Source organism: Bombina bombina, chromosome 4 (genome assembly GCF_027579735.1).
Source record: "Bombina bombina isolate aBomBom1 chromosome 4, aBomBom1.pri, whole genome shotgun sequence".
In the NCBI taxonomy this organism is placed as follows: Eukaryota; Metazoa; Chordata; class Amphibia; order Anura; family Bombinatoridae; genus Bombina; species Bombina bombina.
Window position 1 is genome coordinate 481132202 of NC_069502.1, and position 25747 is coordinate 481157948.

Genomic DNA, 25747 nt, shown 5'->3' on the forward strand with positions numbered 1-25747 from the left:
CGTTTCAGCTGTCACTACAGCCTTGTTCAAGCAAGAGTGCATCATTGCACCTAACAATAGTGCTGAAACATGCGCAGCTTTGCTCATCAACCACGTGTTTTCCAGATTTGGTTTGCCCCAAAGAATCGAATCCGATCATGGAACCCACTTCACTAGCTAAGTGATGACCAAAATGTGGAAAATACTAGTGGACAAAAGAAAGCTCCATATTGCATATAGAGCTGCCTCAAGTGGTGGTGTAGAGCGTTACAACCAGTCCATTGTGAAAATCCTCAAAAACGTTTGTAAATTAAACGGGTAAAGACTGGGATGTAAAATTACCTCTAGTCCTAATGGCATTAAGAGCAACTCCAAGTAGTGCTACTAAGATGTCACCTTTTGAATTGATGACTGGTAGAAGAATGGTTTTACCTCACATCTACTGTACCATACATCAGACCAAAACTTGATAAATGCTGCCAATACACATCAATATGTGGAGAACTTAAGGAAGCACCTGCAATATGCCTTTGCATTTGCTCAAAGGAACATAGAAAAGTCGTCAATTGCCACTAAAACCTATTATTATCTCAAAATGTCCAAAAAGGAATATGTAATAAATGATAAAGTTTATCCTTATAATTTTGGAAGAGCTCAGGTTGAGGAGAAGGAATTTGTTCCTTCATGGAAGGGTCCTTTTGTCGTTATTGTCAAAATATCTCCAGCTGCCTATAAAATTAGGATACCTAAAAATGATACTTTTATGGATAAATGGGTCCATATTAATTAGTTGCGAGCATGCCATCCTAGATCCTAACTACAAGTCATAGAGGGTGAATGACGTGTCATATCCCCAAATGCACTAAAGAAATATTGTAGTTAAAGAGGCGTAACTAACAAGCATTAATATAAGGATTGAAAATAACGGACTCTCTTCATAGAAGACTGTCTATGATGCATGCTGCCAAAACACTCACCAAGTACCACTGACTTTAAGCCAATTCAAATACATGTGTCCTACATCTATTTAAAATTGGAAGGGGGAATTATTTCAGGGTATCTTTTAAGTAACCTTAAATAAACTACAGATGTATCATAGAATCTAATATTTAATTTAGCTAATATCTACTATGAATTGATTTAGCTGCATTGCAAGCAAACACTGGAATGGGTGATATCAACCCCTCCTTTTTGCTCTCAACTACAGACTTGTAGAACAAAAGAAATCGACAGGACTTCTAAAGAAATACAAACATTGGCCCCAAATTACAAGAGATAATGTCACATCTAAAGAGCCTTTGATCACTGTCTCAGAAGAGAGATAAATTCTAATGATTATTGTTGGATAGCCTTCCCAGATTGAAATCTCTAAATTAATTTAGCCAAAGAAATTCATTACTTAGATCACAGGAACCCCTGTAAGGAGCAGACGGTCCATCTGTAAGAATAGGGAAGCATACAAACATACTCAGAGGATACAGCTGTTCTCATCCAAGTGTTAAATTGTCCCTGCTGAGACCTAATTCACATTCTCAGTTGAAAAGGTTGTTGGCTCAGATAAACGGCACATGAGAAACTAGATCTCAGATAAAGGAATTGTGCTTAATTTTCATCTAGTTTAAGATACTCAAATGAATATATATATATTCAGACAACATATTAAATATGAACACATGAATCTTGGAGATTGTCTATGCCTAAGAAGGGCAATATGGGAAGCTGAAAACCTAAGAATCAAGATTTAATATGTCTTAACCTATGTATTTTTAAAACATAGAAGTCTTAAGGATTTAAAGTTTGGACAAATCATATATATAGTTTTCAAACATTAAATATGTGCCTCAGACTATTAAATAATAGGTATGAATAAATGGATATGAAATTGTCTGTTTGTATAATGTTAAATGTGAATGTCTGCTAAAAGAAAAATATAAATAACATCATTTTATACACTCAGCAAGAGATATATAGATATACAATATTATATTGATATGAGAAAGTAGTACAATATAAATATAATTATGTGAAATAACATCTGATTGCTCATCTCAAGGTATGTATGTGATATTAAGATGATTACTGAGATATAAATTAGATCCATGCTAAAAGTATTAAAATCCTTTTAAATACCCATATATTTTAAATGTATAAGAATTACTTTGTGTAATAATGGCATGATCTGAATTCACATATGGTCTGGAAGGGGTATATATATATATATACATATATATATGGTATATGTATTCTACAAGAACTCAGCTGAATGGTCAAGAAGGGGTTAACTCCTCATTCAGATACTAGGTCACTATGGAATGTAGAAAGATCACATTACCAGACCCCCATCTGAGAAGCATGACCAGCTGGCTTAAGATCCTTTGTCTAAGGCTAATGCCATTCCCTACCCCCAAAGCACATGCAGGATGAAACCATATACTCTTAAAATTACAATGGGGGCTTGCTTATGAGTGACATCATCATGGTGGGAGGGATGAAAAACTTACAATAAAAGTAGCAGGAATACTGGAGTTCACTCTCTTTCACTCTTTTTCAATTGGAATGGTGACCACAGCTAACATCAGAAGTAAGTGATCCTTACAGACACATAATTTCAGCACACCATACTTTCACATAGATTGGGCAAATGTATTAGTGTAATATTGATGTATAGTTCACTGCTGAGTATTTATAAGTGATTTGCATATGTGTAATTTATATTTAATCTGCATATTGTAATAATGTTTAATTAGCCTCATTGTAATAAAAGTTTTGTTACTGCTGGAATAAGACTTCGTGAGTTTATGACCTTACAAGTAGTTTAAGCTAGTGATTGTGTGTTAATATTATATAGTGGGTATAATAATTCATAAGGGATTATTAAATGTAATATTAGCCTTTCACTAAAGTGTATAGCAAATAGATACTAAGATTTATAGAGTCTTAGGTACCATTTAAATGCAGTTATTTCATTGGCGAGCCGACCCAGCGAATTTTCTTACCAACTACACTTGTTTTAAGGGGGGACTAATCCAGGTTCTTTTTATAATACAAGTGTGATTTTTGGACGAAAATTGAACCTAGTTTTTGCTATACTGTTTTTGAGTTGAGCATTTTAGCAGTAAAGTCTTTGGCCAAGACTACAGATCCAGAGAGGCATTACCTAAGGATCAGTTGAACCAGACGCAGAGAAAATCATATCGCGCAGGACGTGAATCTGATTTGCTGGCAGTCTGAAGACACTTTAAAGTGTGAGTATGGAATTAATTGTTAAATATGCAGAATGTAGCACATTTGAGCCTGTTGTTGATGAAAATACTGACATAGTTAAAAGACTGAAAGATGTGTGGTTGCAATGTGAGAATGAGAATAAGCTTATTGATAAAAAAAGGTTTTGTTTAACAAAAGAAAAATCCAAATTACAGAATTGCATGAAACTGTTGTTAGCTATCAAAGACCAAATGAATAGAGCAATCTTTGAACATTCTCCCCCAATAGCCATGTTAACAGAGATCAATTGTAACACATTAGATGAGAATTGCCCCACATGTGGGGTAAATGCAGAATATATTAATACTTTAGAAGAAAATTATGACGCAAGAGGCCAACTTATTGCTTCATTGAGACAGGGACTTGCAAACTTAACCCCTGTTGCAGTATTAAATGAGGACAATGCATGTGTGTCGCAGGAAGATGGGGCACATGTTGATGGGGGAAGGGTGCAAAGCCCACATGTTGATGGGGGGAGGGTGCCTATTCCACACAGTGAGGAAAGATTGGATCACACACAAAATACAGAGAGCACACACATTCCAATACTAACCCCACAGATAACTAGGCCAAGAACATTAAACACAGAACATCAAACAGATACTTTATCACTAACACCCAGTGTAAGATCCAGGGGAAGAAATTTAACTCAATCGCAAAATTTACTTTTTTCTACCACCTCTGCTGAAACATCATCCCTGGTATCAACTACTCTTATAAAACAAGATAGAGATAAAGTAATGAGACAACTGGTAAAGTTAAAACCTCTCTTTCCAGTGTATGATGTTAAAGCAGATGTTTTCACTAACATGTCAAATTTTGAGTCTGCAGTAAAACAATACATGCTGTCACATAAGGAAGCATGCTTTTTGTTAAAAATGTGGCTTCCAGGCAGCATTGCAGCTAGATTACAATCACCAGTTGCAGGCCCAGTTAATTTGAACACAGATTGGTTTAAGGAGGATAAATGGGGTTCAGATGGGGACAGATTAAAAGCTGTTTGTAAACTAGTGACAGGGAGTAGAGATTTGGACAGTCACTCTCTTGCAGAAATGCAAGTAGCATTAAATGATGACCCATGGGTATTTGCAGCTAAATTTGAACAATTATATAGGCTGACACACAGAATTTCACCAGAACAAACACCTCATGATATGTTGCAGTATTTAATTAAAAAATTCACATATTTGGAACCTAGCATACAAATGATGGCTGAGGAAAAGAATACACTAGAGGGTGTGTTATCTATTATAGGTAAGGCTAGGCAGAACATTTTAAAGAAAAGGAACACATTGCAACACAGAATTGCTGTGGTAACCACTAATGAAGGGAAACAAAAATATTCAGAGGGTCCCTTCAAAGGTACTTGCCATTACTGCAATAAATATGGGCACAGACGAGTAGATTGCAGATTCTTAAAGAGAATTCAGAAGGAAACTGAGGGAGGGCAGGAAAGATTACATCCCTCTGCACCTCCAAAAGAAAGCTATGCACATAATTGGGTAGGGAAAAATAACAAGATTAAGCCCCCAGATAAAACAGGACAGGAATACACCGCAAAGCTTAGGCCTGGTACTAATCTGTATGGCCCAGCGCATGAGGCTTTGAGAGTGATGACTGTGGGGGGAGGGGAAGTGGGATATCATGAAAAGAATTATGAAAATAATTCTCCTCTGATATCCTGCTCTGACTGACTACCTCAGGCCCTGGATGACATGGCCCCTATATGTAACACCTTTAGGGATCATTCTGGACGTCCCTGTGTCTATGGTGTGATTGAGGGCCATCGCACAAAACTCCTCATAGACACAGGAGCTTCAGTAACTTTGACAGACTTACCATTAAGTCCCCCACAAGGGACAAGACAGACATTTCTTGTGGGACTTGGGGGATCCCAGTCCCAAGCATCCCTTATCCCAAATGTGACTATGACACTAGGTAATCAGTGGACTAAGGAAATTCCCATTTGGCAGAGCAAAAACACAGAGGGTACAATACTTGGTGCTGATATAATGAGATCAGAAGGGATGATAGTGGACCTATGTAACAATGTTTTGTGGAGGGATACTAGAGGGAGAAAACCTGTAATATTAGATGACTCTTACATCAGTCCCATAGCATCCATTGCATCAATTCCTTCAGAAAGGGTGTGGCCGGATACTGAAAGTCACCCTGATTTGAAGAGATTGGTCATGGATTTCCCTGACATATGGGCTCAACATAAGAATGATTGTGGCATATTAAAAGGCATTGAAATCAATATTGTAGGCCCTGACCCCCCTCCACAAAGACAGTATCGTTTTCCAGCAGAAGCTATTGAACCTGTGAGGCAAATTATTAGTCAGCTTGAAAGCCAAGGGATAATTAGGAAATGTTCCTCCTCTAATAATTCTCCTTTGTGGCCAGTAAGGAAAGCAAATAATACTTGGAGGTTAACTGCTGATTTTCGTATGGTGAATAAAGTTACCCCACCTGTTACAAATCTAGTTGCTTCTACTCCTGAAGTGGTATCCAAACTGAGTGCCACATGTAGGTGGTATTCTGTTCTGGATATAAGTAATGGTTTTTGGAGTGTCAGACTAGCCCCAGAGTGCCAATATAAGTTTGCTTTCTGCTTTGATAACATGCAATTTTGCTTCAATTCGCTTCCTCAGGGCTTCCACAGCTCGCCTACATACTTTCACCAAGCATTAGCAGAGGTATTAAAAACATTCTCAGTCCCAGAAAGTATCATACAGTATGTAGATGATATTTTGTTACAAACAGAGACAGTAGAGGAACATTTGGAGCGGCTGAATGAACTGTTTGGCTTGATTGCTGAATCTGGCCTCAAGTTAAACACTTCAAAAGTACAATTAATGAGACAAAAGGTGACATTTTTGGGAGTATCAATACAAAGGGGTACAAGATGCCCTACTAGAGAACGAGTTACAGCCATACTTCAGGTGCCCAGACCTTTGCATAGGCAGTCCTTAAGACAATTCTTAGGCTTGGTAAATTTTTCTCGTGATTTCATTGAAGGGTTTGCTGAAAAAGCAAAACCTCTCTATGATCTTTTGAAAGGGGAGGATGTTGGGAAAATTCCTTGGAATACAGAACATGAGGAAGCATTTAAAGTGTTAAAGGAAGGTTTAGCATCAGCCCCTGCCCTTGCCACAGTGGAGAGGGAGGCCCCTTTTGCTTTACAAACATACACATCTGACACTTCAATTTCCACAGTCCTACTGCAGGAGAAGGCTGAAAAATGGAGGCCTGTTGGCTATTTTTCCAGGCTTCTTACTCCAGTAGAGAAAGGTTATGACGCATGTATCAAGGCTTTGTTAGGGGTGCATTGGTCAGTTCAGGCTACTGAGCATATAGTGGGATTTGGGAAGCTCATCCTCCAAACACCACATACCCCTATAAAGCTGTTATTGGAGAAATCATTAAGTGGGGTTTCAACACAAAGAGTGACTAGGTGGTTAATAGATTTGCAACATCGTGACATCACTGTACAACACAATGCAAAATACACATTACCCCAACTAATGCACACTCAGGGTGAACCCCATGACTGCACAGAGACATTCACACACAGGGAATCGCCTCATAAATTGTTCAGGGACAAAACTTCTCCCCAGGATTTACAAATTTATGTAGATGGCTCAAGATTTTGGCAGGATGGTCAATTTAATACTGGTTTTGCTATTTGGGTCCCCTCGCAACAATTAGCTCTTAAATTTATGTTACCAAGATCATTCTCAGCACAGAGAGCAGAATTAGAAGCCATTTCTATGGCTTGCCACAGGTTTGACACACAAGACATTTGTATATACAGTGACAGTGCCTATGTGACCAGATCACTGACAGAGTACTTACCAATTTGGAATCTAAGGGGAATGGTAGACTCAGCAGGCAAACCATTGTCACATGTTCAAGCCCTTAAGAAATTGGTAGATTGGGGAACACAGCACCCATTGCAGTCAGCTATTGTTAAAGTTAAGGCACACACACATTTCACAGATGCACATTCACAAGGGAATGCACATGTGGACATGTTAGCCAAACAGGCAGCTGTAGATGGGGAACCATGGCAATCAGATGAGAATGACAGTGAGACACAGGAAGCATGGAGAGAGCATGTTACATCTAAAGATACAATGGTACACATAGCAAAGATTACAATGGTAGATTCAGAGGTACCTGATTTGAAAACAGAACAAGCTAAAGATCCTAACCTTTTCCCTCTGTTACAGGAACAGCAAACACTCCCAAATGGTTATTCAATTTGTAATGGGTTAATATGTTACTCTAATCCCAATGATCCACAGGCTAAATTGGTTTTTGTGGTCCCAAGTCATTTGCAGGGACCTATAACACAGCAAACACATTCTTTTCTTGGGCATATTGGGCAAAGTGCATTAGAGTACCATTTAAGGCAAAAATTTCATTGGCCAGATTTAGCAGAAACCTGTTTAAAATGTGTACAAGAATGTTTAATTTGTGCTCAAATTAATCCACGCCCTAAAGGTCAGAGACCCATTCTCCAGAGAATACCAGTAGCAGATGGCCCCTGGAAAGCTATCCAAATTGATTTTATAGGCCCACTTCCACTATCAAAGGGGGGTCTCAGGTATGCCCTAGTAATTGTAGATATTTTTTCAAAATGGGTTGAGGCTATTCCACTTCGTTGTGATACTGCACAGGCTACTGCCAGAGCACTGTGGGAACATGTTTTCTCAAGATGGGGGTTTCCAACACTCATTGAATCAGACAGGGGTACACATTTTACAGGTCAGGTAATGCAAAATCTCTGTGCCCTACTGGGAATACAGACAAGATTTCATGTACCATATCATCCACAATCCTCTGGTATAGTTGAGCGCATGAATCGCACATTAAAAACAAAATTGTCAAAAATGCTTTCCCAGTATGGTAAATCATGGGTCACACATCTTCCAGCAGTTCTAATGGCTATTAGAGCTACACCATCAAATGCTACCAAGTGTTCTCCCTATGAGCTCATGACAGGGAGAAAGATGGCATTAGGCCACCCAGGTGAACCACAATTGTCTACTCCCTTGAGAGAATCTGTGTCTAGAGATCAATATCTCTCTGTTACGGTACCAACAGTGTACCAAGGGTTAATACCAGATGAACAATGTCCTGCATAGGGAATCAGCAATTCACAACCCAGCCAGTTTCCCTGCAAACATGAGACCAAGCTCCACATTTCAGGTTTAAAAAAGAATAACTACTTTATTTGAAGGCAGCACACAGATTTATACACCCTGGCTTCAGGTTACAGAGGGCATTGGTTTAACAGTAAAGCAAACATATGAACAATGCATCAAACCTCTAACAATTGTCTATTCACAGGTAAAACAGATTAACATATTAAGTACTCAGACAATCTGATGTTGGGCAGTCTAGTTAACATAATCACACAAGGACACAATCAGTTTACCCAGACAGACTCCTGAGACACAATCAGATCTGAAACATACATAGAATACATCTTATTACAGAATATAGGAACAGTTCTTATTAGCTATAAAGTCTTTTATGCCCACTTGGCTTATAGAGTCACAATTGCTCCCAAAAGGTGCACTCACACCCTGTACCCATCCTGTATTTATGGATACAGGGTGACATAGACATAAGACAGAGTTATGAAAGTACATGGGGTGTCCAGCATATAAAATTCCATATTTTCATGCAGTCTCTGGGTATCCTTAAGCCCATGTACCTCCAGCCCAAAGAATGTTCCATAACAGGCCCTCCAATGTACAGTGGCGAGATTGGTTTCGTCACATCTCTCCCCTTTTCCAAACAGACTAACAGGGTATCTGACCTCCTGCCGGTCAGTGCCCTGGTTAGTCCAGCAACCCACCCATAAAACACAATTAGTAGTACAGCCCACCCACAATAAATGGTTACTACACCTGAGTACGGGGAAAACTTGTCCATGTCCAGGTGCCTCACCACAGCTGTGTGGGGGACTGGTACGCTGAATTGGTGGGTTGCGAGGTGGGCAGAGACCAGCTGTACTCTGCCCGGGTGCCAGCACTACCATGGAAGTAGCCTGGTGGGAGCCTGGTTGCTGGAGGGGGAGACCGACTGTCTCCCCTTTGGATACATAGCTGTGCTGCTGGAGGGGGAGACCAATCGTCTCCCCTTTGGCTAAACAGCCGTGTTGCTGGGGGACAGGACCATCAAACTCCTCTCCCTCTGGTTTGTCATGCTCGGCTGTCCAGGGTATGTACTGTGCCATATACCACCAGAGCGCCTGGTAGGCATGTCAGTTTGCTGGGACAATCCATCTGTATTCCCGTTATGAGAGAGAATTCCTGTCCATACAAACAAGGGTTCAAATTCCTCAGTGCCCAGACCAGGGCCAAACAGTCCTTCAAAATCACATCAGCTTCTTTACGAGTTTTCTGTACCTGCTCTTTATAGGTATCCACAATCCCTTCATACTGACATAGGGTGCCCTTGAGTTGCAGCACCTCACTATGAGCCAGCGTCAGCTTCTCCTCCAGTGTCACTAAGTTTTTCTTTAATGTTTCATGTTCCACTCTCAAGCTGGTGTTTTCTGCAGTCTGTCGGTGCAGCTTGTCTAGCAGAGATTCCTGTTCTAAACGTGCTTTTTCCTCTGCGCTCCTCTTCTCCTTCATCAGCGCATTGTAACGGGACCTCCACATATCAATAGCGGATAGAGATTTACTGAGCTCAGCGTCCTGGGGCTTAGCAGCAGGTGGGTCAGTCTCTGCTGCACGGATCTGGGCACGGGTAGTCACAGAGTTAACATCAGCGGGACCCATAGGAGCGTAGGCAGAAACAAGGGGGGCCAAGTCATTTCCAAGAAGAACATCAGCAGGTAAGTCCTTCTTGACCCCCACATTCACAGGTCTAGCGCCCACTCCCCAATCCAAATGTACCCTGGCAACAGGTAGGCTGAACACATCGCCCCCTGCTACCCTCACAGCCACAGTGTCTCCAGTGTACTGTTTCTCAGACACCAAGTTCTTTTGAAGCAAGGTCATGGTAGCACCAGTATCCCGTAGACCACTGACCTTCTTCCCATTCACTTTAACCAGTTGCCGGTTATTCCGGTGGGCAGCTTGCACAAGGTCTGCCTCATGTAGGATGCTCCAGCATTCTTGCGCCTCTACGTAGCGGGCCGCAGGCTGAGGATTACGTGGGATTCCGCCGGCGGGTCTTCTCCAGGACTGCGCTTGGTTCGCTGCGTTTAGGGGACACTCTGGTCTTTTGTGCCCTAGTTGCTTACATCTAAAGCACCGAATAGGTTGTGAGTAGCACCGCAGGGCTCTCTGAGGGTAGTTTGTGGCCGGAGGCCGTGTGGTATAGTGGTGCGCCGGGGTTTGGTAACTGGCAGCTGCTGGGGTGACTGGGGGTCTGTACTCCACTCTAGCAGGGGGCATAGTGGTAGCAGTGTCCAGTTTGCGGGCATCCGTATACTCATCTGCCAAGCGAGCCGCTTCCTGCAGGGTGGAGGGTTTACGGTCCCGAACCCACTCTCGAACTCCTGCGGGTAATTTGTCGAAGCAATGTTCCAACAGGAATAGCTGCAGCACCTCTTCCCCAGATATGGCTTGGCACCCCGCTATCCAGTGAGCTGCTGTGCGGTGCACCTTACATGCCCACTCAAGGTAGGAATCTCCAGCTAATTTAACAGTGTCTCTGAACCGCCTCCTGTATGCCTCCGGTGTAACCGCATACCTGGAGAGCAGAGCCTCTTTTACAGTATTATAATCCCTGACTTCCTCATCTGGAATGGCCCGAAAAGCCTCTCTGGCCCGGCCGGATAATTTTCCAGATAATATCGTGACCCAGTCCTCTGCGGGTACCTTGTGTAGTGCACATTGCCTCTCAAAATCCGCAAGGTACCCATCAATCTCTCCTTCTGTTTCCAGGAAGTTTTTAAAAGCTGCAAAATGTACTTTTCTCTTTTCCATCTTAGTCAGTATTGTAATAATCCCCCTCTTCCTGAGGTTACTGGCTTGTGTAGTTGCTCTTCTGGGCGATAAGGTTCATTCCGTCGCTGCCACCAATGTTACGGTACCAACAGTGTACCAAGGGTTAATACCAGATGAACAATGTCCTGCATAGGGAATCAGCAATTCACAACCCAGCCAGTTTCCCTGCAAACATGAGACCAAGCTCCACATTTCAGGTTTAAAAAAGAATAACTACTTTATTTGAAGGCAGCACACAGATTTATACACCCTGGCTTCAGGTTACAGAGGGCATTGGTTTAACAGTAAAGCAAACATATGAACAATGCATCAAACCTCTAACAATTGTCTATTCACAGGTAAAACAGATTAACATATTAAGTACTCAGACAATCTGATGTTGGGCAGTCTAGTTAACATAATCACACAAGGACACAATCAGTTTACCCAGACAGACTCCTGAGACACAATCAGATCTGAAACATACATAGAATACATCTTATTACAGAATATAGGAACAGTTCTTATTAGCTATAAAGTCTTTTATGCCCACTTGGCTTATAGAGTCACAATTGCTCCCAAAAGGTGCACTCACACCCTGTACCCATCCTGTATTTATGGATACAGGGTGACATAGACATAAGACAGAGTTATGAAAGTACATGGGGTGTCCAGCATATAAAATTCCATATTTTCATGCAGTCTCTGGGTATCCTTAAGCCCATGTACCTCCAGCCCAAAGAATGTTCCATAACAGGCCCTCCAATGTACAGTGGCGAGATTGGTTTCGTCACACTCTCCCAAATTCAGGAGCAGTTGAGCTCACTGCTAATTTTTGCTGCCTCTAATATGGCCCCAACAGATTGTAAATTTTCATCTACACCTCAAACACCTCTGTTTGAGAAGGGGGGATTGATCATGATTAAAAATTTTCGCAAAAATTCTCCCTGGGATGCAAATTGGGAAGGACCTTATAGAATTTTGGACAAATTGGGTAATACTGTAATTAAAATAGAAAGATCAACCCCTGGGAAAACCAGAAGGCAGCCTGGTTACAAATGGGTCCATGTTGACCAATGTAAATTGTATAGAGGGACAGCTGTCCCAGATGTAGATATTTCTGCTAAGAACTGATATTCTCTTAATCTTTTTTTGACAGATTTCATTATGTGGAGCCTGAGAGGAATGATCGCCACAAACCTATTTGTATTTGTGTGGGTGTTATTGCAAAAACTTCCAATCTGTGACTGTAATGAACTTTCAATCACAAACCTCACAAGGAGTCGTAGATGGAGCTCAAGCAGCATCATCAGAGGATGGACAGGCTTATGGAGCTCTCAAGACCTTCACAAAGATTGTTTGGGAAAATTGACTTTTAATGTGGGTGGGAAAATTGAAATATTTGCAGAAAAACATCAAGACAATTAATTGGTTTTTGGAGGGTCAATCAGGGTAATAAAGTTGAATGGGAATGTAAGTGGGTGGCTTGGGGAAAATGGACTGTAGGTCTGGTGGGAGAAGGTGTTTCTGTGTCTACAACATTTACAAATCCTATTCACACTATAAATGGCGATAACTATAATATAACCAAGGTTATATTTGAACAACAAATTGGAGAAGGGATTAATTGGAGGGTTACAGCTGCCAACTTTGGTGGAGGGATTGAAGTATACTTAAAAATAGATCAAATAAAGGAAACAACCACGTTTGCGCCTTTGATCTATTCTACTTTAATCACTACACCAAAGATGAAACATTATGACAATACTCCAATGTGTAAGGGGAAAAGTGTTGTTTCTAGTGGTCCATTTCAAACAAGTACAATCAAGCCAACTCCAGTATTGAGGGATGCCACATTCCAATTTATCACGTGGAAGATTAAAATAATAGATTGGCTAGTTTCCACACATTACCAAAATTGTTCCAGAATTACTGCCACTATGGAAAAAGCATTAGTTAAGTGGGCAGAAGGTACTAGGAGAAGGACTAGGAGGGATATCATGGATACAGTTTTGGGAGGTGTGGGAACAGGGCTAGGTGTGGTAAATTCCATTGACATATCCAGCCTAACAGCAACCTTACAGTCTCAGGGGATGTTAAATGCAAAAGGGATTCATACGCAACAAATGATAAACACCCTGGTAGAGACACTGACACAGACAGTCATTCAGGTTCAGGGTCCTGCCATTCAACATACAGAGGAAATACTGATAGGAGTAATTAGTAGGTTAAGGGAAGTATCCTGGGATTTTGTGTGTATTTCCATGCAAACAGAATTATCAACTGACTTTAAATTAATAGCACAGGCTATGGAAAATAACCATACACCTTTGGGAGGGTGGGAGCAGTCTGTTGTTAACAGTTTTGCATCAAAACACCGAGAATTATGGTTAAACAGTTGGTTGGGATGCAGGGAAAATATATGCAGGGCTACTTCACTTGTGCCCACTAGTGGTACCTATCAGAATGTTTATCATTTGTTTTCACTAGGAACACCTGTCACAGAATCTCATGTTTTGCATCATGAGTTAGAGTTCCCAAATTTTATATGGAATGGTTCCCATATGGAACAGGTAGATATGTCTGGCTGCATAAGGTTTCCTTCTAAAATTTTATGTCTACCCAACCAGGCAAGAATAATTTTTGATTCCTGCTGGCATAATCACTCATATTGCAATGGTTTTGTGGAGAAAGTTAATCCCCAAGATATGATTTTTCCCTTAGGACAAGGAAAGGTGTGTTTTGTTGCATTGAAGCCTAAAGATGAAGTGCATGTATGGTTTGACAGGTGTAATTCAAGGGAACAAATCACACCAGGGATTTATTGTATTACTGGGTACCCTGTGAGGATAAGTTCACTACAGTTTAACTTCACTGTCCCACAGTTACTCACATATAATGCTACCTTGGGGGCTCCACTCATAACCCCAATATTAGTAGATGATGCACCTTGGCAAAAATGGGTAACCTTATTGCAAAAAGACTCTGTGTTACTAGAACATCTTAAAAATTTTGGGGAACGTGTTCATGTAAATTTCTACCATCAGGAACAAGAACTACAAAGGATTGAACATACTTTTACGGAGATGTCAAGTGCAACCTGGTGGCAGAAATTAGCAAATTCCTTTTCGAAACAGTCATCATGGGGTTCTGCATTGGGAAATCTGTTTATACATCCATTTATAATCATATTATTTATTTCTATATTATGTATAATTATTCAAATTTGTATGTGTTGTTATTTAAAATCATTAATTGCACGTGTATATCACTTATATTATGGTATGCGAATGGAAGCGTCTTTAGTACACTAATATAGTCATCACACATAGGTGGGGTTAGGAATCTTCCATCAGATTCACTCATATAAAAACAACCATTGGAATGGAAGGGTATGGTAACCTCCATTGCCAAAAGGGGGGAATGTAATAATGGCATGATCTGAATTCACATATGGTCTGGAAGGGGTATATATATATACATATATATATGGTATATGTATTCTACAAGAACTCAGCTGAATGGTCAAGAAGGGGTTAACTCCTCATTCAGATACTAGGTCACTATGGAATGTAGAAAGATCACATTACCAGACCCCCATCTGAGAAGGATGACCAGCTGGCTTAAGATCCTTTGTCTAAGGCTAATGCCATTCCCTACCCCCAAAGCACATGCAGGATGAAACCATATACTCTTAAAATTACAATGGGGGCTTGCTTATGAGTGACATCATCATGGTGGGAGGGATGAAAAACTTACAATAAAAGTAGCAGGAATACTGGAGTTCACTCTCTTTCACTCTTTTTCAATTGGAATGGTGACCACAGCTAACATCAGAAGTAAGTGATCCTTACAGACACATAATTTCAGCACACCATACTTTCACATAGATTGGGCAAATGTATTAGTGTAATATTGATGTATAGTTCACTGCTGAGTATTTATAAGTGATTTGCATATGTGTAATTTATATTTAATCTGCATATTGTAATAATGTTTAATTAGCCTCATTGTAATAAAAGTTTTGCTACTGCTGGAATAAGACTTCGTGAGTTTATGACCTTACAAGTAGTTTAAGCTAGTGATTGTGTGTTAATATTATATAGTGGGTATAATAATTCATAAGGGATTATTAAATGTAATATTAGCCTTTCACTAAAGTGTATAGCAAATAGATACTAAGATTTATAGAGTCTTAGGTACCATTTAAATGCAGTTATTTCACTTTGTATTGTGGGAAGTGTATCATGTTTAATATTGATAAAATGCCCAGATTAAATAATATTAAGTGATCCTATATAAATTGGATAAAATTGTTTGCTGAGGCAAGAAATAGTCAATACCCTAAATATAAATTGTAAAAATATATATGAATCTATATTAAAATGTATAGCAGTGTTGAAAATGAAACAGTTTTTCTTGTCTTCTGCCCCCTATGGCCTAAATCCAGAATTACAACCAAAAGACATTTGGCTGTTAAAATGACATTTCCCAGTAGTCAATCAGAGAAGAGGGCATATCCAAATCTATCGAATGATTAAGAGAAGGAGAGGAGTTTTGTCTCAGACAAAAACTCTCTGCACACAGAGAAAGGGATCTTGGTGGAAAAAGTTTGGTGGGTGACTGTTTGGAATCCTGCTGTTGCCACTTTTGCTTATAAGAGAAACCAGTGTGCGAACACAGTTTTCTGTAAGACAAATTTGTTGGGACACTCTGTGGATAAGAGACTATCAAGATTAATTCTCTTACAAATGTGCATAATTCCCCTAGAACATATGACGATAGACATATATGGATATTAACTGAATTATCAAACTGCCGATCTGGTAAAGTATAAGAAACTGTTAAATATATATAATATTTAAATCAAAGGCATTCTAAGACTATAGTTAGATTACAGCTGGTAAATTTAGAGAGCATACTTTGTATTTTAAGCTTGTGTTCATAGTCCTGTGTAGTTTAAAACTAGTCATATTTAGTGCTAAGTAATTTATATTTGCAACTATATATTTTAGAGTTTGCCTTATTGTAGCTAAATAAGATTTATTTCAGCTCAGATAAATTGGCATAGAAATTGTCTGTTAAAGTATCTTGTTACATTGTTTAACTAGGCACTGTTAAAGTTAGCGATCCATATTCTGGTATTTTATTTTGATATTTTAATGTGATTCAATGTGAATTGTAAAGGTATATTTTTTTTTTACAAAGATATGACGAGTCCACGGATTTCATCCTTACTTGTGGGATATTAACCTCCTGCTATCAGGAAGTGGCAAAGAGCACCACAGCAGAGCTGTATATATAGCCCCTCCCCTTCCCCTCCACCCCCAGTCATTCTCTTTGCCTGTGTTATACTAGGAAGACATGGTAAAGTGAGGTGTTAGTTTTAGTTTCTTCAATCAAGAAGTTTTTTATTTTAAATGGTACCGGTGTGTACTATTTTCCTCAGGGGGATATGGAAGATTTCTGCCCTGATCTTAGCATTTGTAACTAAGATCCACGCTGGTTCCCACAAGACTTCTGAAGGTAACTATGAGACATCTTTAGTGAGGAGACCGGTTTCATGCTACAAGCAGCATTAAGGTATGTGCAGCCTTTTTTTCTGAGGAGACTTGGTGTATCAGAACTGGTTGGCATTATTTCCCTGTATGGGAATGGGGTAAGCAGTAAAAACTATTTTAATAAGAGGGGTGTTACTGGAGTCCCTATTTTATATTTATCATTAGTTGATATTCGGGCATTATGTGACATGGGAAACAATATAAAAAATTATGTTTCATGTTTTTTAGTTTTGGCACTTAAAGCTTATTGGTTTTATGCTTGAGGGTTATATTGTGTGTGTATTTTTACTTTAGTGCAAAACTTCATTTCCATGCGGTGTTGTTTGGGCCTACTCCAACTTTTGACCTTAATAGGCAGAGACTATTTTGGCGCAATTTCTTCAGGCTTAGCAGCAGCAAACAGTAACTCGGTGGCTCCTGGACTGTGTAGCTGGACTGAAGGGTTGGAAACTTGATTCGAAGTACCCTGGGGGCAGGTAGGCGCAGAGGTGCAGAGTTTATTTTTATCTTTTGACTACATGTTGATATAAGTACTTCTAAAGCCTTATTTCTGCCCTTGCTTCTGGTTGCAGTAATTTTTGGATTAACCAACGATATTAAGTTAAATTTGGGAATAATTTAACATTTTTTGTGCATTTTGGAAAATTTCTTTTCTTAAAGGCACAGTACACGTTTTTGCTAATGTTTATTTTATGCTATAAATAAGTGTTTAAACGACTTTTGTGGTATTACTAGTCTGTTCAACATGTCTGACATTGAGGTTTCTCATTGTTCTATGTGTTTAGAAGCTATTGTGCAACCCCCTCTAACATTGTGTAACTTTTGTACTGAAAGGGCTTTACAATGTAAAAAGCATATTTTAAATAAAGTAAGTGTGCCTAGGGATGATTCTCAGTCTGAAGAGAATCAGGATATGCCATCCAATTCTCCCCAAGTGTCACAACCTTTTATGCCCACACAAGCGACGCCTAGTACTTCTAGTGTGTCTAATTCCTTTACTCTGCAGGAGATGGCTTCAGTTATGTCAACTACCCTTACAGAGGTATTGTCTAAATTACCAGTGTTGCAGGGTAAACGCAGTAGGTCAAGTATTAATGTAAATACTGAATCCTCTGATGCTTTATTAGCTATTTCCGATGTTCCCTCACAGTGCTCTGAGTTGGGAATTAGGGAATTACTTTCTGAGGGTGAAATTTCTAATTCAGAGAATGTTTTGCCTCAGACAGATTCGGATGCTATGTCATTTAAATTTAAGCTTGAACACCTCTGCCTGTTGCTTAGGGAGGTTTTTAGCGACTTTGGATGATTGTGATCCTATTGTGATTCCTCCAGAGAAATTGTGTAAAATGGATAAATATTTGGAAGTTCCTACTTACACTGATGTTTTTCGGGTTCCTAAGAGAATTTTGGAAATTATTAGTAAGGAATGGGATAGACCAGGTATACCGTTTTCTTCCTCTCCTAATTTTAAGAAAATGTTTCCTATATCAGATACTATTCGGGACTCATGGCAAGTGGCCCCTAAGGTAGAGGGAGCTATATCTTCCCTAACTAAGCGTACTACTATACCCATTGAGGACAGTTGTGCTTTCAAGGATCCTATGGATAAGAAATTAGAGGGTCTAAACAAATTTCCATCATTCAAGATGGAGACAATTCGAACGATTTTGCCAATGATCCAGGAGGGTCAATATATGACTACCATGGATTTGAAGGATGCTTACCTTCATATTCCAATCCACAAAGATCATCATCGGTTTCTAAGGTTTGCCTTCTTGGACAAACATTATCAGTTTGTGGCTCTTCCTTTTGGGTTGACCACAGCACCCAGAATCTTCACAAACGTTCTAGGGTCTCTTTTGGCAGTTCTCAGACCGCAAGGGATAGCGGTGGTCCCTTATCTGGACGATATTCTGATTCAGGCGTCAACATATCATTTGACAACATCTCACACGGACACAGTGTTGTCTTTTCTAATAACTCACGGCTGGAAGGTGAACATAGAGAAGAATTCACTTGTTCCACAGACATGGGTTCCTTTTCTGGGAACTCTGATAGACTCGGTAGCCATGAAAGTATTTCTGACGGAGGTCAGAAAATCAAAGATTTTGAATACTTGACGAGCACTTCTGTCCATTCCTCGGCCATCAGTAGCTCAGTGTATGGAGGTAATCGGATTAATGGTAGTGTTTGCTCGCTTTCATCTCAGACCACTGCAACTGTGCATGCTCGGTCAGTGAAATGGGGATTATGCGGATTTATCTCCAAAGATAATTCTGGATCAAGAGACCAGAAACTCTCTTCTTTGGTGGTTGTCACCAGATCATCTGTCCCAGGGGACTTGTTTCCGCAGACCCTCGTGGGTGATAGTGACAACAGATGCCAGCCTTCTGGGCTGGGGTGCAGTTTGGAACTCCCTGAAGGCTCAGGTGGAGTCTCTACTTCCAATCAATATTCTGGAACTGAGAGCAATATTCAATGCGCTTCAGGCGTGGCCTCAGTTGGCTTCGGCCAAATTCATCAGATTCCAGTCAGACAACATAACGACTGTGGCATTTGTAAATCATCAGTGGGGAACAAGGAGTTCCTTAGCGATGATAGAATTATCCAAGATAATCAGTTGGGCAGAGGCCCACTCTTGTCATCTGTCAGCGATCTACATCCCAGGGGTAGAGAACTGGGAAGCAGATTTTCTAAGTCGACAGACTTTTCATCCTGTGGAGTGGGAACTTCACCCGGAGGTATTTGCCTCATTGATTCTCAGATGGGACAGATCGGAATTGGTTTTGATGGCATCTCGTCAGAATGCCAAGCTTCCAAGATACGAATCCCGGTCAAGGGATCCTCAGGCCGAACTGATAGATGTCTTGGAAGTACCTTGGTTGTTCAGCCTAGCTTATGTGTTTCCGCCGTTTCCTCTCCTCCCACACGTGATTACTCGAATCAAACAGGAGAGAGCTTCAGTGATCTTGATAGCGAGCTTCAGTGATCCTGATAGCGCCTGCGTGGCCACGCAGGACTTGGTATGCGGATCTAGTGGACATGTCCTCTCTGCCACCGTGGAAACTTCAGTTGAGACAGGACCTTCTCATTCAAGGTCCTTTCCAACATCCAAATCTAATTTCTCTGCAACTGTCTGCATGGAGATTGAACGCTTGATTTTATCGAAGCGAGGATTCTCTGGTTCAGTTATCAATACTTTGATACAGGCTAGAAAGCCTGTCACTAGAAAAATCTATCATAAGATATGGCGTAAATATCTTTTTGGTGTGAATCCAAGGGTTACTCATGGAGTAAAGTTAGGATTCCTAGGATTTTGTCTTTTCTCCAAGAAGGATTGGGGAAAGGGTTATCAGCAAGTTCCTTAAAGGGACAAATTTCAGCTTTGTCAATTCTGTTTCACAAACATTTGGCAAATGTATCAGAGTTTGAATTTAGTTCTTCGAGTTCTGCAAGGGGTTCCGTTTGAACCTATGCATTCCATAGATATTAAACTATTATCTTGGAAAGTTCTGTTTTTGGTTGCTATTTCTTCTGCTTGAAGAGTTTCTGAGCTTTCAGCATTACAGTGTGGTTCGCCTTATCTCATATTTCATTCTGATAAGGTGGTTTTTACGTACCAAACCTGGGTTCCTTCCTAAGGTTGTTTTGAATAAGAATATTAATCAGGAAATTGTTGTTCCTTCCTTGTGTTCTAATCCTTCTTCTAAGAAGGAGCATCTGTTACATAACTTGGACTTGGTCCGTGCCTTAAAGTTTTACTTACAGGCAACTAAGGATTTCTGTCAATCATCTTCATTATTCTTTGTTTGTTCTGGAAAGCGTAGGGGTCAGAAAGCTACGGCTACCTCTCTTTCTTTTTGGCTGAGAAGTATCATCCGCCTGGCATATGAGACTGCTGGACAGCAGCCTCCTGAAAGAATTACGGCTCCTTCTAGGGCTGTGGCTTCCACATGGGCTTTTAAAAACGATGCATCTGTGGAACAGATTTGTAAGGCTGCGACTTGGTCGTCCCTTCACACTTTTTCCAAATTTTCCAAATTTGATACTTTTGCTTCTTCTGAGGCTATCTTTGGGAGAAAGGTTCTTCAAGCAGTGGTGCCTTCCGTTTAGGTTCCTGTCTTGTCCCTCCCTTTCATCCGTGTCCTATTGCTTTGGTATTGGTTTCCCACAAGTAAGGATGAAATCCGTGGACTCGTCATATCTTTGTAAAAGAAAACTAAATTTATGCTTTCCTGATAAATTACTTTCTTTTATGATATGACGAGTCCACGACCCACCCTGTTCTTTTTAAGACAGTTTTTCTTTATTTATTTTTTTGTAGACTTCAGTCACCACTGCACCTTTTTAGCCTTTCCTTTTTCTCTTCCTATACCTTTGGCCGAATGACTGAGGGTGGAGCGGAAGGGGGAGGGGCTATATATACAGCTCTGCTGTGGTGCTCTTTGCCACTTCCTGTTAGCAGGAGGTTAATATCCCACAAGTAAGGATGAAATCCGTGGACTCGTCATATCGTAAAAGAAAGTAATTTATCAGGTAAGCATAAATTTAGTTTTTTATGATCTTTGTATAGAATATTGTAACAGCTTAAGTGTGTATCATTTGATTCATAATATGGTTTCTATAAATATAATTCAATGTTTATAACTTTAACTAATCTTAAAGAATTAAGGAATAGATATTGATTTTAATTGTTTCGTATATATATTTTAATTGGGGGTTATTTTAAAGAATAATTATTAAATACACTGTATTCTCACCCTGCTATATACTGGCAATATAGACTATCCAATATTCCAAATTTCCCTCTGATAGAGCAATTCCTACTCGAGTGGGACAAGGTCATACGAATAAGCTCCCACATCTATACTACCCACTCTCCCTTGTCTACAATATATGGAAACCCCGAGCTCCCTATATCTCTTACCTTGGGACACAAATCTCAGAAACCCCCAATAAATTACACAGGCCATATGATTAAGAGTGGGAAACTTAAACCAAGAAATTAAATCTTAAAGGACCACCATGACTTCCCTTTACCATGGCTCACCTATTTACAAATCAGCCACTATATTACCACGCACAAACAGAAACAACATCTCACAGGGGAAACTACACCTTTTGAAATACTTTGTACTATGAGTCATGCACCCAAACACTTGATCTCTTTAATCTACAAACTCTTACTACTACCAGCAGAAAATATCCAATATACATTAATCAGTGGCAGAAAGAACTGGAAAAGACTTTTATGGTTGTAGAATGGCAACAAATGTTTAGGGTAGGGAAGTGTGTGTCGGTCTAGGCGCATGTACAGGAATCACAATACAAACTGAAGAGCAGATGGTACCTCACACCATCTAGACTCAAGTTAATATATTCCACAACCTCTGGAAAATGCTGGACAGGATGCAGGTCAGACGGCTCTTTGTTGCATATAAACATACCCAAAACTACTGAGACACTATTGTTTCATTTCTCCTACAAAATGCATAACAAAACTTAAAACATCTTGCTGGTGTTGATGCTAGCATGCGAGAAAAAACTCGTTCAACTTCACTGGAAGACTGACAAGATACCCTCAGTATCAGAATGGAAACTGAAAGTGCAGCATACCTTGCAACTAGAAAGGTATCACTTTCTGCGTACTGCTAAAATAGAGATACACAAACTAATGCTCCAGATGTGGAAATCAGGTGTATCAGAACGCGGACATGAGAGGATAGACTGACTGACACCCCACGGGACGAGGCGGTGGGTGAATATGATATGGCCCACATGCTACAGCCCCAACATTTCTAAAACCTGATGTTTCCTTTCTTTTCCCCTCCCCCGTTTTTCTCTTTCCTACTCCTCTTCCCCCCCTCCCACCTTGGCTTCAGAGAAGCACACCCCTTCCCCAGTGGATGAGGGTGACAAAGATAAAATAGAATTGGAAATTATTATTAAGCTAAGGCTTTGTGTTCAAAATAATCATACAGAATTTGTGACGGTACAGCAATTATTTTAGTTCCTGACAGACTACTGTAATTGCCAAGTTTACTTGTTTTTTGCTATTTAGGATAGTTGATGGAGTGTTAACTTTAGGGTAATTGTTTTGCTCATCCTTACTTGTATCTTGTTTTAGTACATTACTGTGACCTCTGTTAACTGTATATATTAATAAAAAATAGAAAAGCAGAAAGAAAAATTTGAAACTAAAGAGCAAACTTCTGAGGATACGTTGCATGACCAATGCCACTACCTCAGACTACGGAGATTTTAGCAACAAGTCGTCTCCGGCCACTTATTCATAGAGGACTGAATCTTTTAAGCACATTACCAACATCCTTTAGTCAAGCTTGTCTGCATGTCCCGATTCCATATATATACGCTTCTAACAGGTACGCTCGCCACTATTCCGGCCCAGTGTACCTGCTTTTCAATCCGCCACCCTGGAGGCTGCAGATGCCATAGGAATCAAACCCCTAATTTGCCACCCGACATTGCCGCTACCTACATAATGTTATTAATCCCTATCCCGCCGCTCCCCGACCCCGCCGCCACTAAATAAATATATTAACCCCTATCCCGCTGCTCCCAGACATCGCCACAACTAAATAAATGTATTAACCCCTAATCCCACTGCTCCCGAAGCCCACCGCAACTCTAATAAAAAGAAACAATCAGTAACACTAAGGGTGTGTTACTACTAGGGGGCGCACAGGACCCTATATGATTACTATGTAAATAGGCTAAGAGAGAAGAGAACAAGAAATTACATGTAATAACTATAATAAAATATACTATACGAAATAATGTAAACAAATAAGAAACAATTCTTATAAATATGGGACTATGAGAAACATAGGATACAACACAAATAATAACAAATACAGTAATAAGAAATTCCTGAAAGGTTCTTATCTGGAAATGCTGTCTTCTTCTGCAATGTTATATAGATGGTAAATGTCCCAATTGGGGTGGGTATAGTCCCAAATGATGAATGTGATCAAATACCAGGATGATCAATGATCAGGAACACAGATGATGACTGGAGTCAGCTGCTTTGTCAGGGAAATCAGGATCTAAGAGCAAGTTTTCTCTGTGAAAAAATCACAAAAAGACAAAGGCGCCTCCTGGTGTAATACAGTTGGTGAAAGAGATTTGTTAGGTTATCAAAAAGGTACTCACAAGTGGAGCAGCACCCAATTGTGCTAAATCAAACAGACTGGGATCTCACCGTGTCCCAGCTCACTGACACTGCAAGGAAACTGGTTTCTCCAACGTCTTGCCGGACTGACAGAGCTCAGACTCTCACAAAGAGGTTTACATATTTAAAATATGTCATATGTTTTTATTTAAGCCAGTACTCTCATTGTATCATTAGAAGCCTGATGAAACAGACAGCAGTCTGAGAAACGCGTTGCTTGTTCTTTTAATATCTAGTGTCATGAGACACTGAGATTTTTATTTTATTAATAAAATTTGGTTTTATGTAAACTTCTTTGTGAGAGTCTGAGCTCTGTCAGTCCGGCAAGACGTTGGAGAAACCAGTTTCCTTGCAGTGTCAGTGAGCTGGGACACTGTGAGATCCCAGTCTGTTTGATTTAGCACAATTGGGTGCTGCTCCACTTGTGAGTACCTTTTTGATAACCTAACAAATCTCTTTCACCAACTGTATTACACCAGGAGGCGCCTTTGTCTTTTTGTGATTTTTTTCACAGAGAAAACTTGCAACTCTAATAAAATTATTAACCCCTATACCGCCGCTCCCGAAGCCCTCCACAACTAAAATAAATGTATTAACCCCTAAACCTCTGGCCCCCCACATCACTACCACTTACTAAACTTATTAACCCCTAAGCCGCCATCCCCCCACATCGCCATAAACTATATTAAGCTATTAACCCCAAAACCTAACAACCCGCTAACTTTATATTAAATATTAACTCATCCTTATCTCATAATAAATTAAAATTTACCTTTAGAATTAAATTAAACTAAATTAAACTATTAATTAACCTACCCTAACTATTATACTAAAATTACATTAAACTATCTTAAACTAATAATTAATCTACCCTAACTATCATACTAAAATTACATTAAACTATATTACATATTTAAACACCTAACCCTACTCAAATTATTTAAATCTACTATTAAATATTACTAAGTTACAAAAAACTAGCAATTAAGTTACACAAAATAAAAAACACTAAGTTACACAAAATAAAAAATAAACTATCAAATATTTAAACTAATTATACCTAATCTAAGAGCCCAATGAAAATAAAAAAGCCCCCCCAAAATGAAAAAACCCTAGCCTACAATAAACTATTAATGGCCCTTAAAGGGCCTTTTGCGGGGCATTGCCCCAAAGAAATCAGCTCTTTTACCTGTAAATAAAAATACAAATACCCCCCAACAGTAAAACCCACCACCCACACAACCAATCCCCCCAAATTAAAACCTATCTAAAAAACCTAAGCTCCCCATTGCCCTGAAAAGGGCATTTGGATGGGCATTGCCCTTAAAAGGGCATTTAGCTCTTTTTCAGCTTAAACCCCTAATCTAAAATTAAAACCCACCCAATAAACCCTTAAAAAAACCTAACACTATTGTAGGCTAGGTTTTTTTTTTTGGGGGGGGGGGGGGGCTCTTAGATTAGGTGTAATTAGTTTAAATATTTGATAGTTTATTTTTTATTTTGTGTAATTTAGTGTTTCTTATTTTTTGTAACTTAGTTGTTAGTTTTTTGTAACTTAGTAATATTTAATAGTAGATTTAAATAATTTGAGTAGGGTTAGGTGTTTAAATATGTAATATAGTTTAATGTAATTTTAGTATAACAGTTAGGGTAGGTTAATTATTAGTTTAATGTAATTTTAGTATAATAGTTAGGGGAGGTTAATTAGTAGTTTAATATAGTTTAATTTAATTCTAAAGGTAAGTTTAAATGTATTATAAGATAGGGATGAGTTAATATTTAATATAAAGTTA

The 25747-nt window shown here is 39.6% G+C and overlaps 1 protein-coding gene across 1 annotated transcript; it reads left to right on the plus strand.

Moving 5' to 3' along the window:
- The first annotated feature begins 2521 nt into the window (after positions 1-2521).
- LOC128656459 (posterior protein-like) lies at positions 2522-4949 on the plus strand. The gene is made up of 2 exons (XM_053710375.1): positions 2522-2560; positions 3113-4949. Exon 2 carries the CDS (start codon positions 3231-3233, stop codon positions 4935-4937), a length of 1707 nt encoding a protein of 568 aa, XP_053566350.1. The 5' UTR covers positions 2522-2560; positions 3113-3230; the 3' UTR covers positions 4938-4949.
- The last annotated feature ends 20798 nt before the right edge of the window (positions 4950-25747 follow it).